This window comes from Colias eurytheme, chromosome 28 (assembly GCF_061535395.1).
Source record: "Colias eurytheme isolate Ceu_HAF_F1 chromosome 28, ilColEury1 Martin Lab GWU primary, whole genome shotgun sequence".
NCBI lineage: Eukaryota > Metazoa > Arthropoda > Insecta > Lepidoptera > Pieridae > Colias > Colias eurytheme.
The window spans coordinates 1,838,959-1,864,038 of record NC_143007.1 but is presented as its reverse complement, the minus strand read 5'-3'; the positions used below and the strand labels follow the sequence as shown (position 1 = coordinate 1,864,038).

The 25,080-nt window shown below is 33.3% G+C and overlaps 1 protein-coding gene across 1 annotated transcript; it reads right to left on the bottom strand.

Moving 5' to 3' along the window:
* Positions 1-2,719: 2,719 nt before the first annotated feature.
* Smox (Smad on X protein) lies at positions 2,720-24,252 on the bottom strand. The gene is made up of 11 exons (XM_090117445.1): positions 23,674-24,252; positions 19,990-20,083; positions 19,555-19,660; positions 18,485-18,581; positions 17,766-17,861; positions 7,417-7,496; positions 6,580-6,760; positions 5,756-5,853; positions 4,584-4,691; positions 4,156-4,300; positions 2,720-2,911 (listed from the first exon to the last, which is right to left on the bottom strand). Exons 1-11 carry the CDS (start codon positions 23,874-23,876, stop codon positions 2,788-2,790), a joined length of 1,332 nt encoding a protein of 443 aa, XP_089973571.1. The 5' UTR covers positions 23,877-24,252; the 3' UTR covers positions 2,720-2,787.
* Between the last annotated feature and the right edge of the window lie 828 nt (positions 24,253-25,080).

The window sequence follows — 25,080 nt, the reverse complement described above, 5'->3', positions numbered from 1 at the left end:
ATAATTTTATGATTTCCTATAGTACTGTCTCTTTCAAAAATAAATAATGCTCATTCTAACCCCACTATGTCAAATTATTTCAGTGTAAACAGGCGTAGAGCATTATTTCGTTGTTCTTAGTGCGTTCGAAAAGATTCTATGCAATGTTCTAATACTGAACAACACTGAATACGAGTTTTCGTTTACACTAAAAGATTACGAATGCTCTTGCTCTATGTTCGTTTGATATCTTATTATTTCTATGTGAAAAATATTATTATTATAAAATCAATTCAATGTAGCAAATATGTTTCCCTTTTTTAATAACTTTTCCGAACGAAGAAAGAGACGGAATTATAAGACAATCGTTCACAAATGATAAAAATAATAATTATATATCATAATATATTAAAAAAACCTGTCAAATGAAAACCCTAACCTACAAATGACTTTTGCAAAGCAATGTTTAAATATTATGTACACATTTTAATGTTAACTTCAATAATAAATGAAAAAACAACGATTAAATGCATAAAATGGCAAATAATTAAAACGCAAAACGATATAACGATTAGTGACGTATTTCAAAGCTGATGTGCGATTGGTTGATTGTTTAAACCGACGTCGCAAAAGAGAGTAATGTGTTTAGTTTACACCAAGAAGCTTATATTTAATACACTGGAGATTTCAGTATGAACATTAACTTGTAACAAGAAAATATGACGTTGAATGACGCCTGTATGTTTTTTTATCCCTTTCACACCTAACTTGGCAAGTTGGTGTGAAAGGGATAAAAAACATACAGGCGTGAGGCGTCATTCAACGTCATATTTTCTTGTTACAAGTTAATGGTCATAGTGCAATCTCCAGTGTATTAGATATAAGCTTCTTGGTTTACACGATTCATAAATATATCAATTTCGTGAATATGAAAAATTTTAAAAATTATTTCTGAACTTAAAGCGTAAAAGAGACAAAACACTCGTCTATTCTGAAAAAAAAGTACCCTCAATTTTTTTTACATTTTCGTTCAGAAACCAGCAACCAACCGCACATCTATACACGCATGTAAACTTAATGATAAATCATGATTATAATAATATTGATAAAAAACGATTCTATATAATGATAATTATTTACGACCTGCGGACGAGTCGATTCTTCGTCGATTTTGTACTTTTTTACTGAGAAATTGTTAATTTTGTATTAAAAATGTTTTTTTTTTAATTCTTACCAGTTTTCCACTTGCTAGTTGCTGATAATGTTTCTGATAGCCTATTCGTAATTTTATCTGACAGATAAGCTAAACAGATACATAATATAAGAAAACTGTGATTCTATATCCTAAATAAAAAGTGTTGTGCGAAAATGTACTGTAATTTCTACAACATACAAATCATATTTGTCAAAAACTCTATTTCATCGTATCGACTCATCCGAATCGTTTAAACTAACACTGAAACGCTACTCAACTTTGAGTTAGACTCAACAACTATAGACCAAGCTATAGTTGACCAAGTGTGTCACTGTTTCTCTTCTAAATAGGTGCAAAGCTTCAACTTCATACCACAAAAAAAAACACTAAAAATTGAGTAAGGTTTGAGTTCACTTAACCTACCAATAATTATCGAATTTACATCAAAACTGCGTATCAAACAATCGTAAGACTCATTTCCGAGGTAATCAGAGTGTTGCGAGCTACATACAGACTACAGTACGTACAGTACATACAATACGTACAGCACGAACAGTGCATACAGTACGTACAGTGCGTACAGTACGTACAATTCGTACAGTACGTACAATTCGTACAGTACGTACAGAGCGTACAGAACGTACAGCGCGTATAGTGGATACAGTGCATACAGTACGTACAGTACGTACAGCACGTACAATTCGTACAGTACGCACCGTAGCCCAGCACGAACAGTACGTACCGTACGTACAGCACGAATAGTACGTCCAGCACGAATAGTACGTCCAGCACTAACAGTACGTACAATACATACATTACGTACAACACGAACAGTACGTATAGTATTTACAGCTGAAACATGGACATTGGACACGCACAAACCGACGGTATTATAAGTAAAAACGTGTAGATAGGTCACCGCCACAAGTAATAAATAGTACATGGGCAAAGTATCTAGGTACGGTTGTTACAAATTATTACTTATTGAAATGTTTTTGAAGAACAGACACATCACGTATTATTTCCCGAGTCATGAGTTTTTCCATAAACATATACCCACTTGCAACTGCACGCGTGTACTATTTACCTACTCATGATACAGACGCATGTACTATTTATATACTCATGATAAAGACGCATGTTCTATTTATATACTCATGATGTATGTATATACTACTACATACTCATGTACTATTTATATTCTCATGAGCTAATTTGCCCAGCTCAGGACATGAACAAGCAGGGCATCGTTTTTCCATAAACATATACGCACTTGTAGTACCTACTCATGATACAAACGCATGTACTATTTATCTACTCATGATACAGACGCATGTACTATTTATCTACTCATGATACAGACGCATGTACTATATACCCATTCATGATACAGCCACATGTACTAGTTACCCACTCATGACACAAACTCATGTACTGTACTACTCATGAGTTACAGACGTGTACCCAGTTCAGGACATGAACAAGCAGGGCAGCGTTTTTCCATAAACATATACGCACTTGTAGTACCTACTCATGTACTATACGCACTTCGCACTCATGATACAGACTCATGTACTATACACCTACTCATGAGTTACACACGTGTACCCAATTCAGGACATAGAAGAGCAGGGCAGCGGCGGTGATCCCATCTGTGTGAGCACGCGGTCGAGCCACTGCAGCGGACCGTTTAGATGCAGCTCGATCCAACACGGGGTTGAGGTCACTGTTTGTCGTCTGTTTGTGAGAAATGTGTCATAATTAATAATATTGTAAATGCGAAAGTTTGTGATGATGGATGTATGTGTATGTTTGTAACTCTTTCGTAAATACTACTGAACCGATAACAATAAAATTTAGCACACATATAGAGGGTGGGAAAGCTATTGTCGAGCCAATTTAATAGGCAACATTTGACGTCTATCAATTTTATCTTCGAAGAGAGGTAACCTGCTTAAAAACATCGATTAAAGTGAATTAATCGATACGGATTTGAAACATTTGTCAATCGAATTTATTGATTTATGATAATTTTTATTCACAAGTAATCAATGCATTCGATTCTAGATGTCAGATTTCGATTTTTAGAGTAACGTCTCTGGTATTTAAAAAGAAAAAAGGTTTATTGACACAAAATTGTAGTGACGTCAGTTCTTCAATTCAGAAATTGTTTATTATGTTTAAAATGGTTTATCAGTAAAATGAAATCTTAAAATTACTTGTATCGGTCATTGTTATTATAAATATTATGTAGTCGTAATTGAAAAAAGTCAAGCAAATGTGCAGTTCTAACAAAACGAAATATCATGTTATTCTATGTCGTCGTTACTAGGTTACGTTCTTGAATTTTGTTGAACTGTCAAATGTTGCCTATTAAAATGGCTCTACTATAGTGGAATAAATTCAAACTCAAATTCAATATGGCAATTTATATTCCAAAAACAAAGGGGAAACAAAACCATAATTACAAAAAAAAGTAAAATACATATTCAAAATTGTGGTGATAAAAAGGTCTTCACGTCAGCAAAAATTACAGAAAATGTTTCTATATTTTGAATTTTCTGTATGTACTATTTATCCACTCATGCATCATCTATGTACTATTTACCCACTCATGTATCATCTATGTACTATTTATCCACTCACGTACTATGTATGTACTATATACCCACTCATGTATCACGCATGTACTATATATCTCCTCACCTGTACTCCGCGCCCCATCCCTTCACGAAGCTCATGCGTATTGTGCACATGCGTGTCAACTGGAACACAGCCTCGAAGCCCTGAGACACCGACCATTTACCGACTCATTTGTGTACTACTTACCCACTCATGTGTACTATTTACCCACTCATGTGTACTATTTACCCGCTCATGTTTCGTGCATGTACTATATCCCCACTCATGTGTACTATTTACCCACTCATGTATCATGTGTGTACTATATACCCACTCATGTGTACTATATATCTCCTCACCTGTACTCCGCGCCCCATCCCTTCACGAAGCTCATGCGTATTGTGCACATGCGAGTCAATTGGAACACAGCCTCGAAGCCCTGAGACACGGACTGGCTTAGAAGTGCAGCGAACTCTTGATTATTGAATATTTTTAGGTTGCACCCTGCAAAAAAATACATCAAAATAGTAAAAAAAAAATACAAAAAAACATGCTTCCTTTTTGGGGTATTTTGTAGCTATCTGCTCGTGAAAAACTAGTTAACTCCTTAAGGACGTTTTCGTAGGACACACTATAATTATCACATACATAGTCATTTTTTGTATGTATTTTCTACCTTTTGTCAATTTTCACTTAGCTGCTAAATAAAAGTTTGTTTTTTCAGTTTCAGTGTACGACTGGTCGCATATGAATACACAGAAAAAATAATAAAAAAAAACCAACAAACCTGGCGGTATTTTACAAACGGTCGCCGGATGCCATCCGTAACGTTGATTGCAATTTGGACTCTGTACGAATATCGAGGAATCACTGAGGCATTCTGCGAACACTTCCCCTGTAATAGAGAATATTAATATTATCTTTAAACTACCCGAAAAAACTTAAAATAGGTTAATAATGATCGTGTACACAAAAGACTACTAAAATTGTTAATGCCTTACTAATAAAAAGTTAAACAATGGATAAATTTCTACCAATTTCTACCATAGCTGTGTCCTGCTCTTGCTCACATGAAACGTCAATCGTAAAAAGAAGACAGGTTATTGCAATAACTAATCCATTGTATAACGAATGGGTGTTTAAATTTTATTAGTAAGACCGTTAAAATACAAGGTTTTTGTAGCTAACCTAAAAAACGTCAAGAACAAAAATTTAAACTTTTCTTTTCTAAAACCATCATCCAAACAAAAATAATGAAATTTGATCCAGCTGGTTTTTTTATTAAGACACTCAATGAATTATTGAAGTGAAACTTCTTTATCGGGGTTGGAAAAAAAATTAGTGTAACATTTTTTCGTTACGCGTGACATTTTTCCGTTACGCGTCATCTTTTTCTTATCCCTACCACGCGTGATTCGAAGTATTTCTGTAAAGTCGAAATAGTAAATTATTTTTTGAAAAATAAGGTAATAAAGAAGTTTCACTTCTTACGTGTGTACACTAGTACACGCACACATTTTTTTTTTATATGATTCACTGCTTATTTTTGTACGTTTTTAAACACGAGATAAAAATCAGTTTATGAGATGGGATTTTAACCCGCGTATTCAGTCTTACGGATGAATAAGCCGTGGGTTCGAATCCCACCTCTTCAATTCACTACATAGTATAAAACAAAGTCACTTTCTCCGTCCCTATGTCCCTTTGTATGCTTAAATCTTTCAAACTACGCAACGGATTTTGATGCGGTTTTTTTTAATAGATAGAGTGATTCAAGAGGAAGGTTTTAGTATATAATTTATTAGAAGTCAAAGCGGGCGAAGCCGCGGGCGGTAAGCTAGTAATTATATATTTTTAACATGGTCAAAACTTTCCAAAACATTTTAATTACGCAACCAAAACATTATTTATTTCTAAATAACTATAAAAATAACAAAAAACATCGGTCCATACACTCACCACCTATATAGTAAAGGCGCACGCCTTTACCAATGTGTCTGCGTGTTTGTTCGACGACTTCGTTACGATTCACGTTAGATAGGAGACCAAGGCAGAAACTGTGAAAAAACAGTTATTTATTAATTTTAAACATTAGAAGGAAAGAAAAAATATTTAAAAGCACATTAATATTATACATTAGTATTAAATATTCATAATTTACTAAGATGCCATAACAAAAGATAACTGTATAGAATAACTATATATCATGTATATAATAACCCGTCCACAGTGATAGACGGCTGTGACTCGTGGAAAGTCTCCCCGACGCGTGTGTTCAGCTCATAGTAACTATCTGAGCACATATACAACATAACCAGACCAACCATCTTCATCAGACGTCTCTCTCAACAAACATCTCCTTCACCAGGCGTCTCCCTCCCCAGACGTCTCCCACACCAGACGTTATCCTCACCAGGCGTCTCCCTCACCAGACGTCTCCCACACCAGACGTTATCCTCACCAGGCGTCTCCCTCACCAGACGTCTCCCACACCAGACGTCTCCAACACCAGACGTTATTCTCACCAGGCGTCTCCCACACCAGACGTCTCTCAAACCATTCGTCACGTGTCACACGCACACACGTCACGTACACGTGTGTTCAGCTCATAGTAACTATCTGAGCACATATACAACATAAACAGACCAGCCATCTTCACCAGACGTTTCCCTCACCAGACGCCTCACTCACCAGGCGTCTCCCTCACCATTCGTCTCCCTCCCCAGGCGTCTCCCTCACCACCCGTCTCCCTCCCCACCCGTCTCCCTCACCCGTCTACTCACCGCTCGCTATTACTCGGATCAGTAAACCCGTCCACAGTGATTGACGGTTGAGACGCGTGGAAAGTCTCCCCTACACGTGTGTTCAGCTCGTAGTAACTGATGCTGCACCAGAACGCTGGCTCGTGGTACAGCACGGGAGCGGTTTCTGCGCCGAGGGAGCTCGGGCTCAGACGGGTTAGGTCTGCAGAACGAACATGTGGTTAAGTAGAAAAATAGAAATATGTACATCCAAAGATAAATATCATTTAATCGAAAAAAAAGGGGTTGAATATCATTTAATCGAAAAAAAGCGGGAAAAAGACGGGTTGCACTCCGGGAGTGCCGGCAGAAGTGAAAACTGGATTATTAACGTCGAGCATGTTTGATATTTTGGAATGGTATCCGTCTTACGCTTTTTCGATCAGGTCACGTGTCCTGACGCGTGTTTAAGATTTTATACCCATTACAGAAAAAGTGCTCAACGCCGCTAAAGAAGTTTTCACTTCAAAAATAGAAAGAATAAAATATTATTTATACGAATTTTTTATTTAAAAAGTGTATTACGGAGGTGATACAATATAAAGTTATTGTTTAACAGAATTGTTTATCTGATGAATGCTAAAGGTAAACAATAAAATACTGATTAAAAAAGACTTGATAAGCATTCTGTCTTGATTTCAAATGATCTTTTACTTTGAAAAAAAAACAAGTAATTATAGTTAACTGCATAATATAAAACTATTTTATATGAATTATTATACCCTAAAATTTAATTTTTTGCAAACTGTGTAACTTTAACATCATATTTTTTTACCAAAACATAGAAAAATAAATAAAACAAATTGTCAACAAACTCACTCATGTTGTCGTTGTGGTCCATCGGATCGCCGTCCTCGCTCATGTAGCCCGGCGGCGGCGTCTCCACTGTCGACGAACTCCTGGAATTTAATAATAAATATTTATTTTTATTTATTTATTTATAACTCTTTAACACACAAACTAAAATATGACAAAAATACCATTAATACATAAGAAAGACATAGTTTGTACAAGAGGCGGCCTTATTGCTAAGCAGCAATCTCTACCATGCAACCTGATGGAAAGGAAATGTATGAAGTTAATGGGATAGTGCAAAAAGAAGAAAAAAAAACAATAATAATAAATAAATAAAATTATGTAGTAAAGTCCGGTCGCGGAGCAGAAAGAATTTCGTACAATGACCTCTTTACCTACTGACAGTGGTCACAAACATTTTTGAATGAAGTGCAGTTTACATGAAATATTTGGAGGAGAAAATGTTTTTTACTAATTTATTAAATAACTGTCCTTTATTCATTTACAATACTTATTAGTTAGTTACATTTTAACTTTTTCAATAACAACGATATATTATATAAAAAAAGTGTGCGTGTACACACATAAGAAGTGAAACTTCTTTATGACCTTATTTTTCAAAAAATAATTTACTATGTACAATATTACAGAAATACGTTAGTCTAACACGCGATTTCGACTTAGGCGGATTTTGATTGGACATAAAGAGTTTGAGGTTTATTCTTATAAATTTTGAATTCAAAAAATCATAATTGAACACCTGACACCAATCAAGCAAACAAAAACCTTACGCTCTCAGGTTAAAGGTTTACACTCCCTAAGGACGGCGGTCATTGCACCTGTGCGAGCAAGACACATTATTTTTACAAGGGAGTGACAGTGACAGGTAATAACAGGTTAATGTACGAAATTCTTCCTGCTCCGCGACCGGACTTTAGTAAAATTATGAAATAATAAATAAATAAATAAATAAGTATTTCAGGACAATTTTCACACACGGCACGATCTGATCCCATACTAAGCTTTCGCTTGTGTTATAAACATTACTTAAATAATTTTAAGGTTGATGTTCCGACCGTCCCTCCATACATTTTTGATTACCTCTAAACACTTAACACAGACACTATTTCTTTAAAACTAATCATTTTATCACTTCTCTATAATGAAATGTGTGCGCGTTCGACCTTTTTAATCAATAATTTACAATATTTACTTAGAAAAACAACAGTAAAATACCGGAAAAATTTGACACTTCTACAGTAGTGTGCGTGACTTTTGCCAAGCGAAACACGACATAAAGCACGACATCTAGCGCATAGACTATATACTTATTACAGATCTAGCGCGTCAATGTCTAAACGAAAGGCGATGTTTAGACATTGACGCGCTAGATGTCGTGCATTCGCGTTCGTTATCTTATGCATAATGAGCATAAGGGTGCACTCACACACATCAGTCACCGTCAAGTCACCGATGACTGATCGGTGACGGTTTGTGTACGTATCCACAAACACCAGTCACCGTCATGTTGTCCGTCAGTCACGTCGCCGGTTTGACTGAATCATTGAACACATACATCAGGTTAGTCAGTGATTAGACGTGTGTCACGCTAGAGAACATGTAGCAATTATTGACGGTAGCACGACGCTGACTGAACTGAGACGTGACGGCACCGGGTGAGTGGGGATAAAAGTATGATACATGTATGGAAAGATTATTTGACGTGCCTGACCGGTGACGTCACTGATAGATTTCGTGCCGGCGACTGTCGTGTGGGAACAGAGTCATACTAGAACTATTGATACATATTTTTTTTTAATCCTGTCCGGTGACGTGCCGTGACGGTGACTGATGTGTGTGAGTGCACCCTAATTCTAATAAATCAAAGTTCTGTGTAAAAATTGAGTAATTTCATTTCCAATCGTTCAAAGAAAATAACAATAAAATAAAATAAAACTAATGACCTTAGAAACTATGTTTTTTTTTATTTATTACTCATTATTGTTCGTCCGTCGTAGGTCTGTAAACTGTATTGTACACTGAAGGTAAATGGTACTGTAGGTACTTTAGTTCGGCGTCGTCGCTCGTCGGCTTGATATAAAATTACATTCTTGATTTCATTGACACGCGCTATGATTTGCGCGCGGAATTTCTTGTGTTGTGAATTTATTTTTGTATGCTATGCATTTTAATTGATTCAAATTGCAATGTTTCTCTAGTATGCATTTGAGACTATATTGTAAATTGTAATAATTGATCGTGGGTATAGTAATTAATTATTCTAATAACGCAATTAGTAATATATGTATTTTCGGTGGGATTCAAAACAAAAAATTGGCCCGTGATTTTTATGAAATTTCACCACATTGCAAATCACATCAATCATAGTTCATACACATGTATGACGAAAGTGATTAGTATTGTGGCTAACATTGACTCATCAGTTCATCACTGAAACCAGTGATAAATCAGTACCTATATCATATTGTGTTTGAATATTTTTAAACAATGATATAAGTATACAATTATTATAAATCGGTAAACTATCAAAGTAATCACAAACTTGCAAACATTGGTAAAATGTCCAGTAGTTTATGAGCCTATTCATTACAATCAAACAAACAAACAAAGTTTTCCTCTTTATAATATTAGTGTAGACAAACACTATGAATACGATCACGAATGCAAATTCGGGGATTTTCTAATTATTGCTAAATAATAATTGAATTCGTTTTGAAATACTCTATAATTTTTAGTGTATAAATAGACATTTATAATGTGGTGCTCATTTTTTTTGTACTGCTAACGCTATTGTAGGTACCTATTTTCGTTGTTTTATTTCAAGTGAACACGGCCATACAATTTTGTCACGAGCCGCCTATGATTGTAGGTACTTTTGTTAGGCTCCTTCGTCGTCCGCGTCGCGTCGGCTCGAAAGTTCTTGATTTCATTGTCACGCGCTATGATTTGCGCGCGGATTTTCTTGTGTTGTGAATTTATTTTTGTATTATTATTATTTTTTATTTATTTTTTTATTTTATTGATTCAAATAAAATATTTCACTAGTATGCATTTGAGACTATATTGTATTATGTATAATTTATCGTAGGTATAGTTATTCTTATAACGCAGTTATATTTTCGGTGGGACAATTTGACCCGTGATTTTTCTGAAATATCACCACGTTGCAAATCACATCAATCATACACACGTATGACGAAAGTATAGTGGCTATAATTGACTCATCAGTTCATCACTGAAACCAGTGATAAATCCGTATATCATATTTTATTGTGTTTGAATATTTTTTAAACAACGATATATACAATATTATTATAAATCGGTAAACTACCAAAGTACTTCCGAATTTTCAGACAGACAAACAAGTAGGTAGTTTGAACACGCAGTTTTCTTATATTAGTAGCAAAAATCAAAACCATAATATTATGTTTACCTACTATATTTTACTAAAAGTCGAGTGCGTCGAAATCGTAAATAATAATATGTTTTTCACCTTCCTGGTTATTTTCCCATAGTAAATAGTGTTTTAGGTTTGTTGTTGTAGGTAGGAATAATAATAATTATTCTTACATGTTGGTTATGTTACAAATCATTAGTGATATAAGTTTTGAGTGAAAATGCTTGGATCAGCATAATATTATATGGTACTTCAAATACATGTTTTGATAAAAAAAACAATAGTGTAATAAAATAAAACTGCGTTTTATTGTAATCAATGTTGACAATTTTAAATTCCAAAATTATTGATCAATAAAATAGTTTACACCAACAAATATAACTTTTATTTTTATAACAATCGTTCATAATATAAACCGTAGCAGGTGGCGTTTTGAAGTTCTGTCTACTCATACAGAAAAATGGAAAACTTGTTTTTTTTGTAAACAATTTATTACTCATGTTGTTTGGCAACTCGAAGCGTGGTCGTCCGTCGTAGGTACTTTTGTTCGGCGTCGCGTCGTCGTCCGCGTCGGCTTGTGATATAAAACATTCTTGATTTCATTGACACGCGCTATGATTTGCGCGCGGAATTTCTTGTGTTGTGAATTTATTTTTGTATGCTATGCATTTTAATTGAATCAAATTGCAATATTTCTCTAGTATGCATTTGAGACTATATTGTAATAATTGATCGTGGGTAGGTATAGTAATTAATTATTCTAATAACGCAATTATATTTTCGGTGGGATTCAAAACAAAAAATTGGCCCGTGATTTTTATGAAATTTCACCACATTGCAAATTATATATTATACAATTACAATTACAATTATTATAAATCGGTAAACTATCAAAGTAATTACAAACTTGCAAAATATGCTTTTCCGAATTTTCAGACAGACACACAATTTTATTAGTTTGTTTTAGCAAAGTAGGTACCTATACCTATACGCTTACGTCGCGCGTCGCGTCGTCGAAAACGGTGCGCCCAGAAACAAACATACCTAATTCAGTTACAATCCTTTTTTTGTTCCGTAATTTATTGTATTTATTCTAATACGATTTTTTTTATTCGTCGGCCAGTTCTACTAGGTATAAAAAGATAAAATTGAAATATAATTATTGTAGCGACAGCCATATTATGTTACTATGTTAGGTTTTCGTAAATATGTTTTTCACCTTCCTGGTTATTTTCACATAATCTTATTCTTATATATAAAAATGAATCGCAAAATGTGTTGGTAAGCGCATAACTCGAGAACGGCTGAACCGATTTCGATCATTCTTTTTTTATTATATTCCTTGAAGTACGAGGATGGTTTTTATGTAGAGAAAACGTAAATATTATGTACCACGGGCGAAGCCGGGGCGGACCGCTAGTCTTATATATAAAAATGAATCGCAAAATGTGTTGGTAAGCGCATAACTCGAGAACGGCTGAACCGATTTCGATAATTCTTTTTTTATTATATTCCTTGAAGTACGAGGATGGTTTTTATGTAGAGAAAACGTAAATATGTACCACGGGCGAAGCCGGGGCGGACCGCTAGTATATATATATAAATGAATCGCAAAATGTGTTGGTAAGCGCATAACTCGAGAACGGCTGAACCGATTTCGATAATTCTTTTTTTATTATATTCCTTGAAGTACGAGGATGGTTCTTATGTAGAGAAAACGTAAACATGTACCACGGGCGAAGCCGGGGCGGACCGCTAGTCTAATATAAAAATGAATCGCAAAATGTGTTGGTAAGCGCATAACTCGAGAACGGCTGAACCGATTTCGATAATTCTTTTTTTATTATATCCCTTGAAGTACGAGGATGGTTCTTATAGCTAGAGAGCTAGTTAGTTTAGTTTTAGTGCAGTGGCAGTGTAAATGTTGTTGTTGAGGTTATGTAAATTTAACACTTTAGTTAACTACCAAGATATAAAGAAATGAGGATAGGACACAATAACTATTGGTTGAGGTATTTATAAACTCATAATATACTTTTAAAAAAATTTCTAGAATTAAATTAGAACAGCTGATTCAAAATAGCCTAAAAAATCTTAATAATAATAATTACGCTTCACAGCAAGAAGAAATGTACCATATGTACCCGCACAAAGTCGATATTGTGTTGCCTACCGTTCGACTCAATGGCTAGGGTTGTAACTACCTTTAATAATTATTACCAAACTAATAAACCGAGTGATGCGAAATAACCATAATTCTTTTAGAGTTTGATAAAATGATCAGGCAGGTATTTTCTTTAATCCTCTGAATTCTCGGTTACTAAATTGTATCGTTGAAATTATTCTTAATCGCGTAAATTTAATAAATAATCATATGGAAAACACTTTTCATTTGTTTTTTTACTTTCACGCCCAACTACTATACAATAATTACGTTGTTTCGGTATTTTGACGAGAAAACGCAGGAAACATCCGTTGTATCATTTTAGATAGATTGTATATTTTGTATCTGTAGAATTGAAATCAAAGCTATGTATATGTTGTCTCCATTCTTTTCTTATCGGATTGTTGATCCCAATGCGAATGCGTTTATAAAAGACAATTAAGAACATCAAAAATAAAGTGATACGTAAATATTTCACAGTGCAATATATTATGTAATTAATAATAATTATATATTTATGAAAAAATAATTACATCAGATTTAATAATAGCAATTGTTTTAAATGTACATAATATGAATAAATGATTACATCATAATAGTAATAATCACAATTGTTTTATTTCCCATTTGTTGCAACCCTAGCATATTTTCATGTAGCAGCAGAAGTACCTACACTGGCGGTGCGGCGGCATCGTGCGACATCAAAGGCATTGCCTTACTAGGTAAGTTTATAATGACTCATTTCTTTTATTATATAATTTACGTTTTACTTTTACAGAATCCGATTCAATGGATTATGAAGACGAGTCACACAAGTCACAACGCCATACGATAGTGATGATGAATGAACATTTCAATAAATGCATGCGTGTTTTTTTATGTTGTTTTGTAATTGTTAATTGTTTTTTAAATAAAGAAATAAACTAAATATTTAAATGATGATTTGTTATTTGCAACACAACTTTATATTTGAGATTCTTTACAAATGTATATTTAGTTTTGTATCATCAAATTTATAAATTTTATTCCATAGTTTTCAAAATTAAATGTAAATGACCATAAAAACATTAATAAAGTAAATCATTGATGTAAGGTCAGGGAACGTAATACATATATACATCTGACCATGTAGAAGCTAAGTCTTGTTGACTGCTGAAGTCTGTAAAGTTTTGTTGTCTGCTGAAGTCTGTACGCAATGAAAATGTCTGCCGTTTCGAAAATAAGTTTTTAAGACCCTAATAAATAAAATATATGAATGGCAGATCTGGTCAAATACTTTCAAAATTGTATTTTTTTCAGCACTTTCATAAGTGTCTGCCAGAATGTTATCCGCGTGATAATGGTCTGCCATTGTTATTTTCCGATAGTAATAATAATCTATTTTCAAATATCAAAATGGCAGACGTGGTCAAATGGTTTCAAAGTTCGCCAAAAATTTCCACCTGTCTTACCTAAGCGCGCGCCCCGTCCACCACTCTGGGCTTAGTGACTCCTCATCTCATGTATAGTAGGTATAGGGGAATCAACACACAAAAATCCAGATCTGGTCAAATACATACAGGTAGCTTTGCGCTAGCTCTCTAGCTATTACTTCTTATGGAGAGAAAACGTAAACATGTACCACGGGCGAAGCCGGGGCGGACCGCTAGTAAATAATAAAATAATAAATAGTGTATTAGATTTGTTATTGTATCTTGTATACCTACGAATAATTATTCTTACGTCTTGTTGGGAAATGTTCAAATACCTACCTATTGAAATAATTTACTGTTACAAATCATTAGTGTTATTAGTTTTGAGTGAATAGGCATGGATCAGAAATTCAGAATATAATATGCTACTAACTACTCAAATACATACATGTTTACACAACAAACACCACTGACCTCTATAACTATAAGTTATAGAGGTCAGTGACCGTCAGTGACAAACACTATGGATACCTACGCTCGCGAATGCAAATTCGGTGATTTACTAATTATTGATACCTAGTCATTGAATTCGTTTTGAAATAGCCTGTACTTTGTAATTTTTAGTGTTATAGACATTTATAAAATGTGGTGCTCATTTTTTTGTAATAAATCATCCCGAACGCTATTGTATTTTCGTTGTTTTATTTCAAGTGAACACCTATACAATTTTGTCACGAGCCGCCTCTGGCCTCTGGGTGAAATAAACAAGTCAAATGATTTTTGTTCTAATTGTATTTTGGTAGTAGTTTGTTTAGAATTTACATTACCATTGTTTAATTTTTATTTTGTACTAGCGGTCCGCCCCGGCTTCGCCCGTGGTACATATTTACGTTTTCTCTACATAAAAACCATCCTCGTACTTCAAGGAATATAATAAAAAAAGAATTATCGAAATCGGTTCAGCCGTTCTCGAGTTATGCGCTTACCAACACATTTTGCGATTCATTTTTATATATAAGAAGATTTGCAGTAAAATAAAAAGATGAAAAACTTCATTAGGTATATTGTACGACACCTCACTCTGAATCGCGCTAGCGAAATTTTTTCGTTACAGAGCACATATACAACTTTCGGACAATCTTCATTGAGGCCGGCCGGCAAATCGAGTATGTCGAGAAACTTCACTTATTCGATGGAGGTATTCTACCTTCCTTCCTCCACAGTTGTGGGACCCCGACGTGCATTGAACACGCAGCTTTCTGATACTAGTAGCTAAAATCAAAACCACAGATATGTCTGTGATCAAAACCATAATAATATTTTTACCTATTATTTTACTAAAAGTCGAGTGCATCGAAATCGTAAATATGTTTTTCACCTTCCTGGTTTTTTTTCCATAGTAAATAGTGTTTTTGATTTGTTGTTGTATGAATAATTATTCTTACTTGTTATGAAATGTATTTTGAAATAATTTACTTTTACAAATCATTAGTGATATTAGTTTTGAGTGAAAATGCTTGGATCAGCATAATATCATATTTGCTACTTCAAATACATGTTTTGATAAAAAAAAAACAATAGTGTAATGTAGCCAATGTAGGTAATAAAATAAAACTGCGTTTTATTGTAGGTAATCAATTTTGACATTATTTATTTCCCAAAATTACAATAAAATAGTTTACGCCAACAAATATAACTTTTATTTTTATAACAATCCTACTTCCTACTAATGCGAAAGTTTGTGAGGATGTGTATGTGTGTGTTTCACGCAAATACTACTGAACCGATTACAATGAAATTTAGCACACATATAGAACGTAACTTGGACACATTGAATAGGTTTTATCCCGGAAAGCCCACGGGAACGGGAACTATACGGGTTTTTTTTTGAAAATGCGGGCGGAAAGCTAATCGTTCATAATAATATAAACCGTAGCAGGTGGCGTTTTGAAGTTTTGTCTACCCATACAGAAAAATGAAAACCACAGGAGATTGCCCAAGTGACTATGGCACTTGGTATCGCAATCAAACTTATTGTGTCAAGATGAAATATAGCTCAATTTAAAGCTTGATGTTAGTACTTTTAGATATGATTAAAGTTTTTATGTAAATAAGCCGCAGTTCGCGACAATAAAAATAAAACAATAGTTTTATTCAACACTTCAAAAAACTACTTAATCGAGTTTAAACTAACGATGAACGTTAAGTTTTACATTTATTACATAGGTAATATTTTAATTTACAAGACAAATGTGAAAAGTAAATCGTAATTTAAACATTATTTCAAAATAACATCGAACAATGCGTCGAACACATTCATTTGACATTTCAAATAGAAACTATGACATATGACGTTTGCAAGAGAGATAGATATAGGTATGTGTCAAAACAAAACTTTTACTTTTATTTCTATTTATTCGGTATAATTACAACTTAATAGTGATAAATATGATCATTATAAATACAAATAGGAATTAACAATATCACGAACACGTGACACAACTAGTATTTTACCGATTCCATACGTAGTCATACATGTTTCAAAAGAAAAACTTTTACTTTTACTATTATTTCAATTTATCCGGTTTAATTAAGACTTAATATTGATACATATGATCATTATAAATACAAATAGGAATTAACAATATAACGAATACGTGGCACAACTAAAATTTTACCGATACCACCCGTGGTCATTCTCCTTTGTGGGTCATTTGTAACAGGATGGCGGTTCTACAGCGAAAAAAGAAAAATGATGGTCAGAACGCTGATACCGGATACCTTAAGATACTGTAATATAAAATATTACTAGATTAGATAAAATATTATAGGTAGTATCTTCACCGTGTGTGACGCGCTTTACATTCACGCCATCTAGAGTTAAATCTTTATCATTTTTGTATACGTCTGTGTGTGTAAACGACCCTGTATGCAATGACAGATGTTAAAACGCATAATTTTACCGAATTGGGTGGATTTTAAGGCAATGATATAACATATTTCAATAAAATATAATATTCAGTAACCGCCATGACTATTCCTAGGTTTGATGACTATTCCAATTACGCAAAAACTCAAATAAACTAGAAATGTAGAATTCAGCGCCATCTAGCGGGATATTGGCTGGGAACAGATCGTTGCAATCACCTTAAATAAATACTTATATAGATAATTAACACCCAGACACAGAGCAAACATCTATGTTCATCACACAAATATTTGCCCCGGGTGGGGATCGAACCCACGACCTCTGGCTTGGAAGGCAGGGCCACTACCAACCAAGCCAACCGGTCAGTCGAGTGTTCAGTGCAGTGTTTCATTACCAGCAACTATTGCACTGTACGGACAGACAGACAGACAGACAGACACACAAACTCACAGGTGCACAGTGGTGTTGCCGGGCACCTGCTGCGCGAGCGTCGCCTCGAGGTACAGCGCGCTGTGGGCGCTCACCACGCCGCTCTGCATCACGCTGCTGTACGGACAGACATACATACAGATTAACCCATTGAGCCCCAAGGAGCCCGATCGATCCCAGACACAATAGATTTTCTATTGTGTCTGTGGTTCCGTATCAATTTTTCAATAAACAATTAGTTATGAAAAACCACTTAGCACAGACAGGCATCATTTAGTTCGTATTGAATTGAAAAGGAAAAAAGAACTTGATTAATTGTAAATGTTTTTAACGAAAAATTATTGCAAAAAATATGGTAAGTATAAATATAACAACACAATTATGAGCACGGTAAAAATTAATTAAATCAAATAAAAGAAAAAGTAACAGTAATTTAACCAATAACATTACAATACAACTGATAGGAGCCGAGAAGAAATGAAATGAACATTGTATTATATTGGATCATTATACATTTTTTCTCTCATTTTTATCCAATTCATACCGCATTCTACTTTGTTAATCTAAACAAATTTTAAACCCACTTGAAGACACTATTTTTTTTTTAAATATCTGTTCATCCGTTTAAGAGTTCAGAGACAAACATACATTTAACAACTATTGTGATCTGCAATCAGTCGCAAGACTTTTATCAGATGAGGTGACTTAAAATAAATTATAAACATATAAAAATAACTAACTTATCCGTGTGCTCGTGGTGCGGCTGGTGGTAGTCGTACGGGGGCGGAGCGCGGCTCTCGCTCTCCGGGCAACGAGGCACAAGGATTGGAGGCAACGCTGCAAAGTTTAATAGATAATTCAGTTATTGTATGTGTTATTTTTTGTGAATAAATGTTTGTGTATGTCATGTCTATGTCTATAATTTTTGACGTGACAACGTCTTACAATTCGATAGAGCCGGCTGCACGCACGAAAAAACATGACTCATGCGGCGTTACTTCGCTCTGAGGCGTTCCATGTGGCTTGAAGTGCAAGCGAGAGCGCGGAACGAGTGACAAAGAAGCACAATCGGACGTTGTCACGTTCAACTATCGTAAGTAAACCGACTTTGCAGACAACTAATTTTTTTTTTAGTTAAATGAAGAAGTAACAGTGATCTGCGTAAATATTTTGACATTTATCACTCGCTGATAAATAATTTAGAAATATGCGATCTGTCAATTGCCACTCTTGCATTACAGTATAATATATAATTTTAACTGATAGGCAAGCTAAATAGCATCTGGAAGCTATGAATCATGGCAAAAATTTAATTTAATGTAATTTATTTCTTGGAAAGATGATGAAAATGAAAAATGATTCAAGATATGTATTTGTAAAAAAAAAAATCAATTCAAATAGAGCAAGATCCCATGGCCGCCAGACGTCTCCTATTTTCAGACGGATGAAATGTAGACGATTGAGTAGTGTTAGTATGTACTACTATCATATGCTTACCTGCTAGCTTGGTCAACCGCCAATTTCTAAATATCAGGTGATCAAGGACAGGATTCACAAAAACTTTACTTACTTCATGTATTTTCTCGTGGCAGATTGTATATGTTTTAGAATATATTATGGTTAAAAGTAAGATGTCAGACACTTCCCGTGGGTCATATTGCTTAACAGACACTTTAAAGTGCTCAAAATAACATGACATGAGTCCTCGTAACAGTAATAACTAAATTCCTATATAATACTATTATTTTTTAATAATTATACTTATGTTTTAAGTAGGTAATTTCATTTAAAATTACTATTTTTCACTTACCAGGCGAATCGATTTTATTATAATGATAAGGGTTGATGCACACCTCGTCCTTCTTCAACTGGTATGCAAATTCACAGTGATCAACTGGCTTTAGTTCATGCTGACTCTGCAATATTAAATAATAGTTTTTTTATTGCCACAAATTAATTATATTATGTAAATTGGTATGCACATAAGTGTTTTATTTTATATAATTCAATGAATTCTATGACATAATATTTTCTAGAAAATTAATATAACATGTTGATTAATTTATTTTAAGCTTTTATTTTAAATGCTCCCTTCATCTTAAAATACCCTCCTTTAAAAAATAAACATAATTTCATAAAGATCATGGCTACCTACCAACCACAACGGTACAACAAACTACATTTAATACAAAACTTTTACTTTGTCATAGAAATCTTATTAAAATTTGTTGCACATAAAACTGACCTGTAGCTGCGGCCAGCGCCACAGCCTGCAGTAAACTACATGCGGCAGACCCTTCCTGTACTGTCCATTCAATATATTATCATTGGGCTTCACTCTGAAACAAACAAAAAATATATATCTATACTAATATTGTAAAGCTGAAGAGTTTGTTTGTTTGAACGCGCTAATCTGAGGAACTACGTTACTACGTTAGATAGCCCATTCATTGATTAAGACTATAGGCTATATATCATCTTGCTAAGATCAACAGGAGCAGAGCAATGCTGGTAAAACCGTGGCGCACAGCTAGTAAACAGATATTACTAAACCACTACATTGATAAAGAGGATAGACACCTTTCATCATAAAAATAAACTCAAATTTAAACATGTATTTATTCAATTTGACTTCTTCTAGAAGTATTTTCATAACCATAGGTATCCGTTTACCACCAACTGATTCTACAAAACTTTCAATGGTAAAAGCTCAAACTCAAACCTTCATTCAGCTAGTATCCATATAGAAATTCAAATTATTATAAACAAAACTAAAAGTCATTTTTAAAGAAGAGCGCTCAAGAAACTGTATTGCCTCTTTTGAAATAATATCAATTTTATTTTAATTTAAATTAAAATAATAATGAAGCATACTAAAAGGACTTCCACCAACAATATATTGAAAATTTAGATATGAATGTTTGTGCAGACTATGAGAAGTCTTAAAATATTAGAACCTATATAAAATTTAAAACATAATGCAATGTTTTTAAATCATATTGGAAGTTGGAACAGCAAAAAAATAATCAAAATTATGTAATAAAAAGTACACTTAACATTTTTATTTTTTATTTAATTAATGAAATAAAAACATATTATTATAAATTTTACGAGTTATAAGTACTTTTTACCCGAGTAGTTTTTTATGTATTAATCAAGTATTAAACTATAAACTACGCATCAAGGTAATATTTTCGGTAAATTTTATCATTTAACCTGCTAAATAAAAAGCTAATCTAAAATCTCACGTGCGTAATAACAAAATAATAATACATATGACCTTAGTCTATTCAATACCTGTTAAAAATATTGATTACTGAAAGTAGTTTCAACAAAGAGTTCATTGACAAATAAGATTCCAATAAGAATTACTTACGATTTTTATTTTAAAAATACTATCACAAATACACACTAACACTTTTCTAACACAAAAACAAATCAATTTTCACATAAAACGCACATAGACACGCACGTATTTAGAAATATCGCAAATATTATACACCGGATAAAGAATAGAACCTTTTCGAATTGAGAATTATTTCCTGTTCTAATAAAAATAGCGGTTAAAAAAACGCAGAGGTCCAAAACCCGTCGGCCATATTGACAAAGCTTCAATTGTTTTGACGGCGATTTGACCTTCCTTTTGGATTTTGCGTCCTGTCTGCGGTTATGTAACTAAAGTGCGATGGTCGTTGTCCCGAGCGAGGTCAATGAGCTCGATGGATTTCAATTTTGGTCGGGTTATAGTCGTTCATTTAGGTGTGGAGTTTTTCCTAGAATAGTCGGTAGTAGAGTCAGTACCTTATCCGCCATATTGAATTTTCCGGTTTTGGGCATAATGGACGAAAAATCGCAAGGTCAATGCCCTAGACGTATTAAAATATCGTATTTGACTCGGATCGATTTGAATTTCGCTAAATATAAATTTCAGTCTTTGTTAGAACAAAATTTGAAGATCCCCTTTGTACATTACAATCTAACCTTGTATTTGAGGTCATAATTTATGCTGACCTTGTGTAGGGTTGCCAAAAAATTTAGCAAATTACAACAATGTTAGGGATAAGATATGATAGATAAGAACAATCTACAATAAATATGCTGGCCTTGTGTTATATCTTTAAACAATGTGTTGGTATTTATTTTTACAACATAATTTCATATTTTATTGTTAAGGCTGTAAATTAAAATAAGTTATTATAGCTGTCCATTTAAATAATATATTAGGTATAAGTTGCTTAATTCTTTCTAAATAATTAAGAGATGTCTAGTCTATTTATATTATTTTGCTATTATCATGCAATATTAATTCTCTTATCTTTAATTATATATGTCAAAATATTATTCTAAAATTATTTTATCTAGTTATACTTTACGCTACCAAAAAAAATACATTTTCATGGATTAAATAAATAGAAGTAGTTACTAACTATAAGATCAAATCATGGTCATATTAATACAATTTCTTGTCAGCTATTCTCTGTAGAAACTGCTTTTGAAACTGTTGGTATAGTTAGTAAATCTATGTTATCATGATTCAACATCAATGTTTTAGTTTGAGAATACACATTGTTCAAATAAAAAATACCTACAAAAAATGTCTTAAAGGGAAACATATAATCTAAATTTATTACGGGCTCTCTCTACATGCCAAACTAACAATACATCCGCTTATAGCGAAAACCGCTGATTGCAGATGAAATGGAAGAAAAAATATTGTTCAAATAGTTTTAAGTTGTATTAATTCGTACATACTTTATGGGTGATGTTAAAATGCCAATTTTTATGTGTTTATTAGCTACATTTTATTTAATTTATGATTGTATAGGCAATGTGATATACATGAAGGTGCTAGTCATTCAATCAAATAACAGATTCAACCAGATAATGGCGACATATTTCAGACCTTCACTTTGCAGAAATATCGGCTTTCTATCTCAGTTCTTTTAAAGACATGGACTTATGTGCTAACCGAAATAATGCAATTTTTCTATAATTAGTACTAGCTTACCGCCCGCGGCTTCACCCGCTTTGTCTAAAACCTAATAAATTATATACTAAAACCTTCCTCTTGAGTCTCTATCTATTAAAAAAACCGCATCAAAATCCGTTGCGTAGTTTTAAAGATTTAAGCATACAAAGGGACATAGGGAAATAGGGACAGAGAAAGCGATTTTGTTTTATACTATGTAGTGATACTAATAGTTATAAATATATGTATAAAGCAATACTTCTGACTCCCCATATCTTTACACTGAACATGAAATCACATACAAAATAAGAAAATAATCGCAGATTATGTTTCCAATTTGACGATCATGCAGACACCTCCTGTGTTGTTACAGTTCTCTAGTCTCTAGAATTGTCTCACTACATAAAAATTATTTACCGCCACATTGGAACAAAGTTTAAGAGTTGTTGTATTCAATTTTATAATGAAAGTTTATTTGAAGTTTTTTCTTACAAAGAATCTTATTAGATAATATTTGAAGAATGAACTTAGTACATAAAGGCAATCCTGGTTATGCCTATGAGTATTAATAAGAATGCATCTTATTATTTACCAAAGTATATTAATTGGGTACTTAAAAAGGTACCATGTAAAATTAAATTTTGCGAATACATAACCTACATATTTATTTCAAAGATATTGTGAGGTAATAAGTGATAAGTCATTACACTACTAAGTCAACAACAAATTGATACATTGTATGTACAATTTAAATTGTAAACAATTGTAATTGATTGTTTATGTAATCAGAAATCATTCAAACCAATTAGATTTTTTTGAATCATTACTTTTTAGACATTAATAATTACAAGTCGGATATTTTTTATCAATGAAAAAAATTGAGCGAAAAGATAGTTTTCGAAAATAATTTTGACTACCTACTACAGTAGTAAACAAAAAAAAACAACTGATCGTATGTACCTTGGTATAGTAACACATTTAGTGTGGCTGCTCTGATTCGATAGAGCTTTTTCTAGCTCCTCAATAGCTCCACTCTTTTTCAACTTCTTAACGAGACTCTTAACTGCCTTTTCTGACCATTTGTCCTCCGCGGCTGACGATCCCTCAGGACCCTTTTTCCAGCCCAAAAGTCTTTTCACAACGGGCGGGGTAAGCGGAAACATTCCGCGTTATTCCCTTTTCAACACATGCACCGAAATCACTTGCACGAAAATATTTGCAACCGAACAACAATAAGATTTACGAATCCGTATTTAGATTAAGATTCGGCCATTATTGGGAATTGGGAAATGAATTAATGAATGACACTTCATTGTCAATCAACATTGAACACATTCACGATGTTTGTCTCTTTCTCGCGCTTTTGATTTGTATTTATTTTAATTATTTTATTTAATTATCCTGTACGATAGCGTATTAGGTATATTTATTTAATATTGTTATTTCAATAATTCTTATTTAAAGTAATAAATACGTTCAAAACAAATAATAAAGATACAGGTTTTTACGATATGACATAAAAGATAACTATTTGTTTTTATTTTTAACCGACTTCAAAAAAAAGGAGGAGGTTATCAATTCGGCCGGTATGTTTTTTTTTTTTTTTTTTTTATGTATGTACACCGATTACTCCGTGGTTTCTGAACCGATTTACGTGATTCTTTTTTTGTTCGACGCGGGATGGTGTCGAATTGGTCCCATAAAAATTTTATTCGGATAGGCCCAGTAGTTTTTATTTTATGAGCATTTTTGTCTGTATTTGTAAATGTTGCAAGTGCAAGTTTGAAGTCGGTTGTTTTTAACGCAGTTATTGACTTGTTTTATCAATCGAAGTTCACACCCACGCTGATAACAATTTGACAGTTTTATGTGTTGCCATCAACATTTATAAAATTCCCTAATTATATATGGTTTTTCCTGTGTATAATTGTAATTATTATTAAGTACCTATATAAAATATCATGCGGCGCGGCATGCCTACTCAGTATCTTGGCTCTCGGGGTTATACGACGTACAAAGTGAGTTTCATATTTTGAAGCATTAAAAACAATACTGAAAAGTGAAATTCAAGAATTTAAATTTAATTTAATTTTTTAATAGAACAACGATGGTGTTTTAATTTCCCATAATTCGGGTAAATCTCTGTAGCTGGCAAAATTTTTCAAGTGACATATTATATGGATTGTAAGCATTTATTAATATTCAATAATTGAATTAATACCATCCAGAAGTAAATAAGAAATTTTATTTAACGTAATAGAGTGATTAATATTAATAAACAATAATATAATTTGAGGTTATTTTGTGAATCATAACCAAGAGCAGAGATAGTAGAGTTTGTCATTATCAATTCCAATTTTGACATAG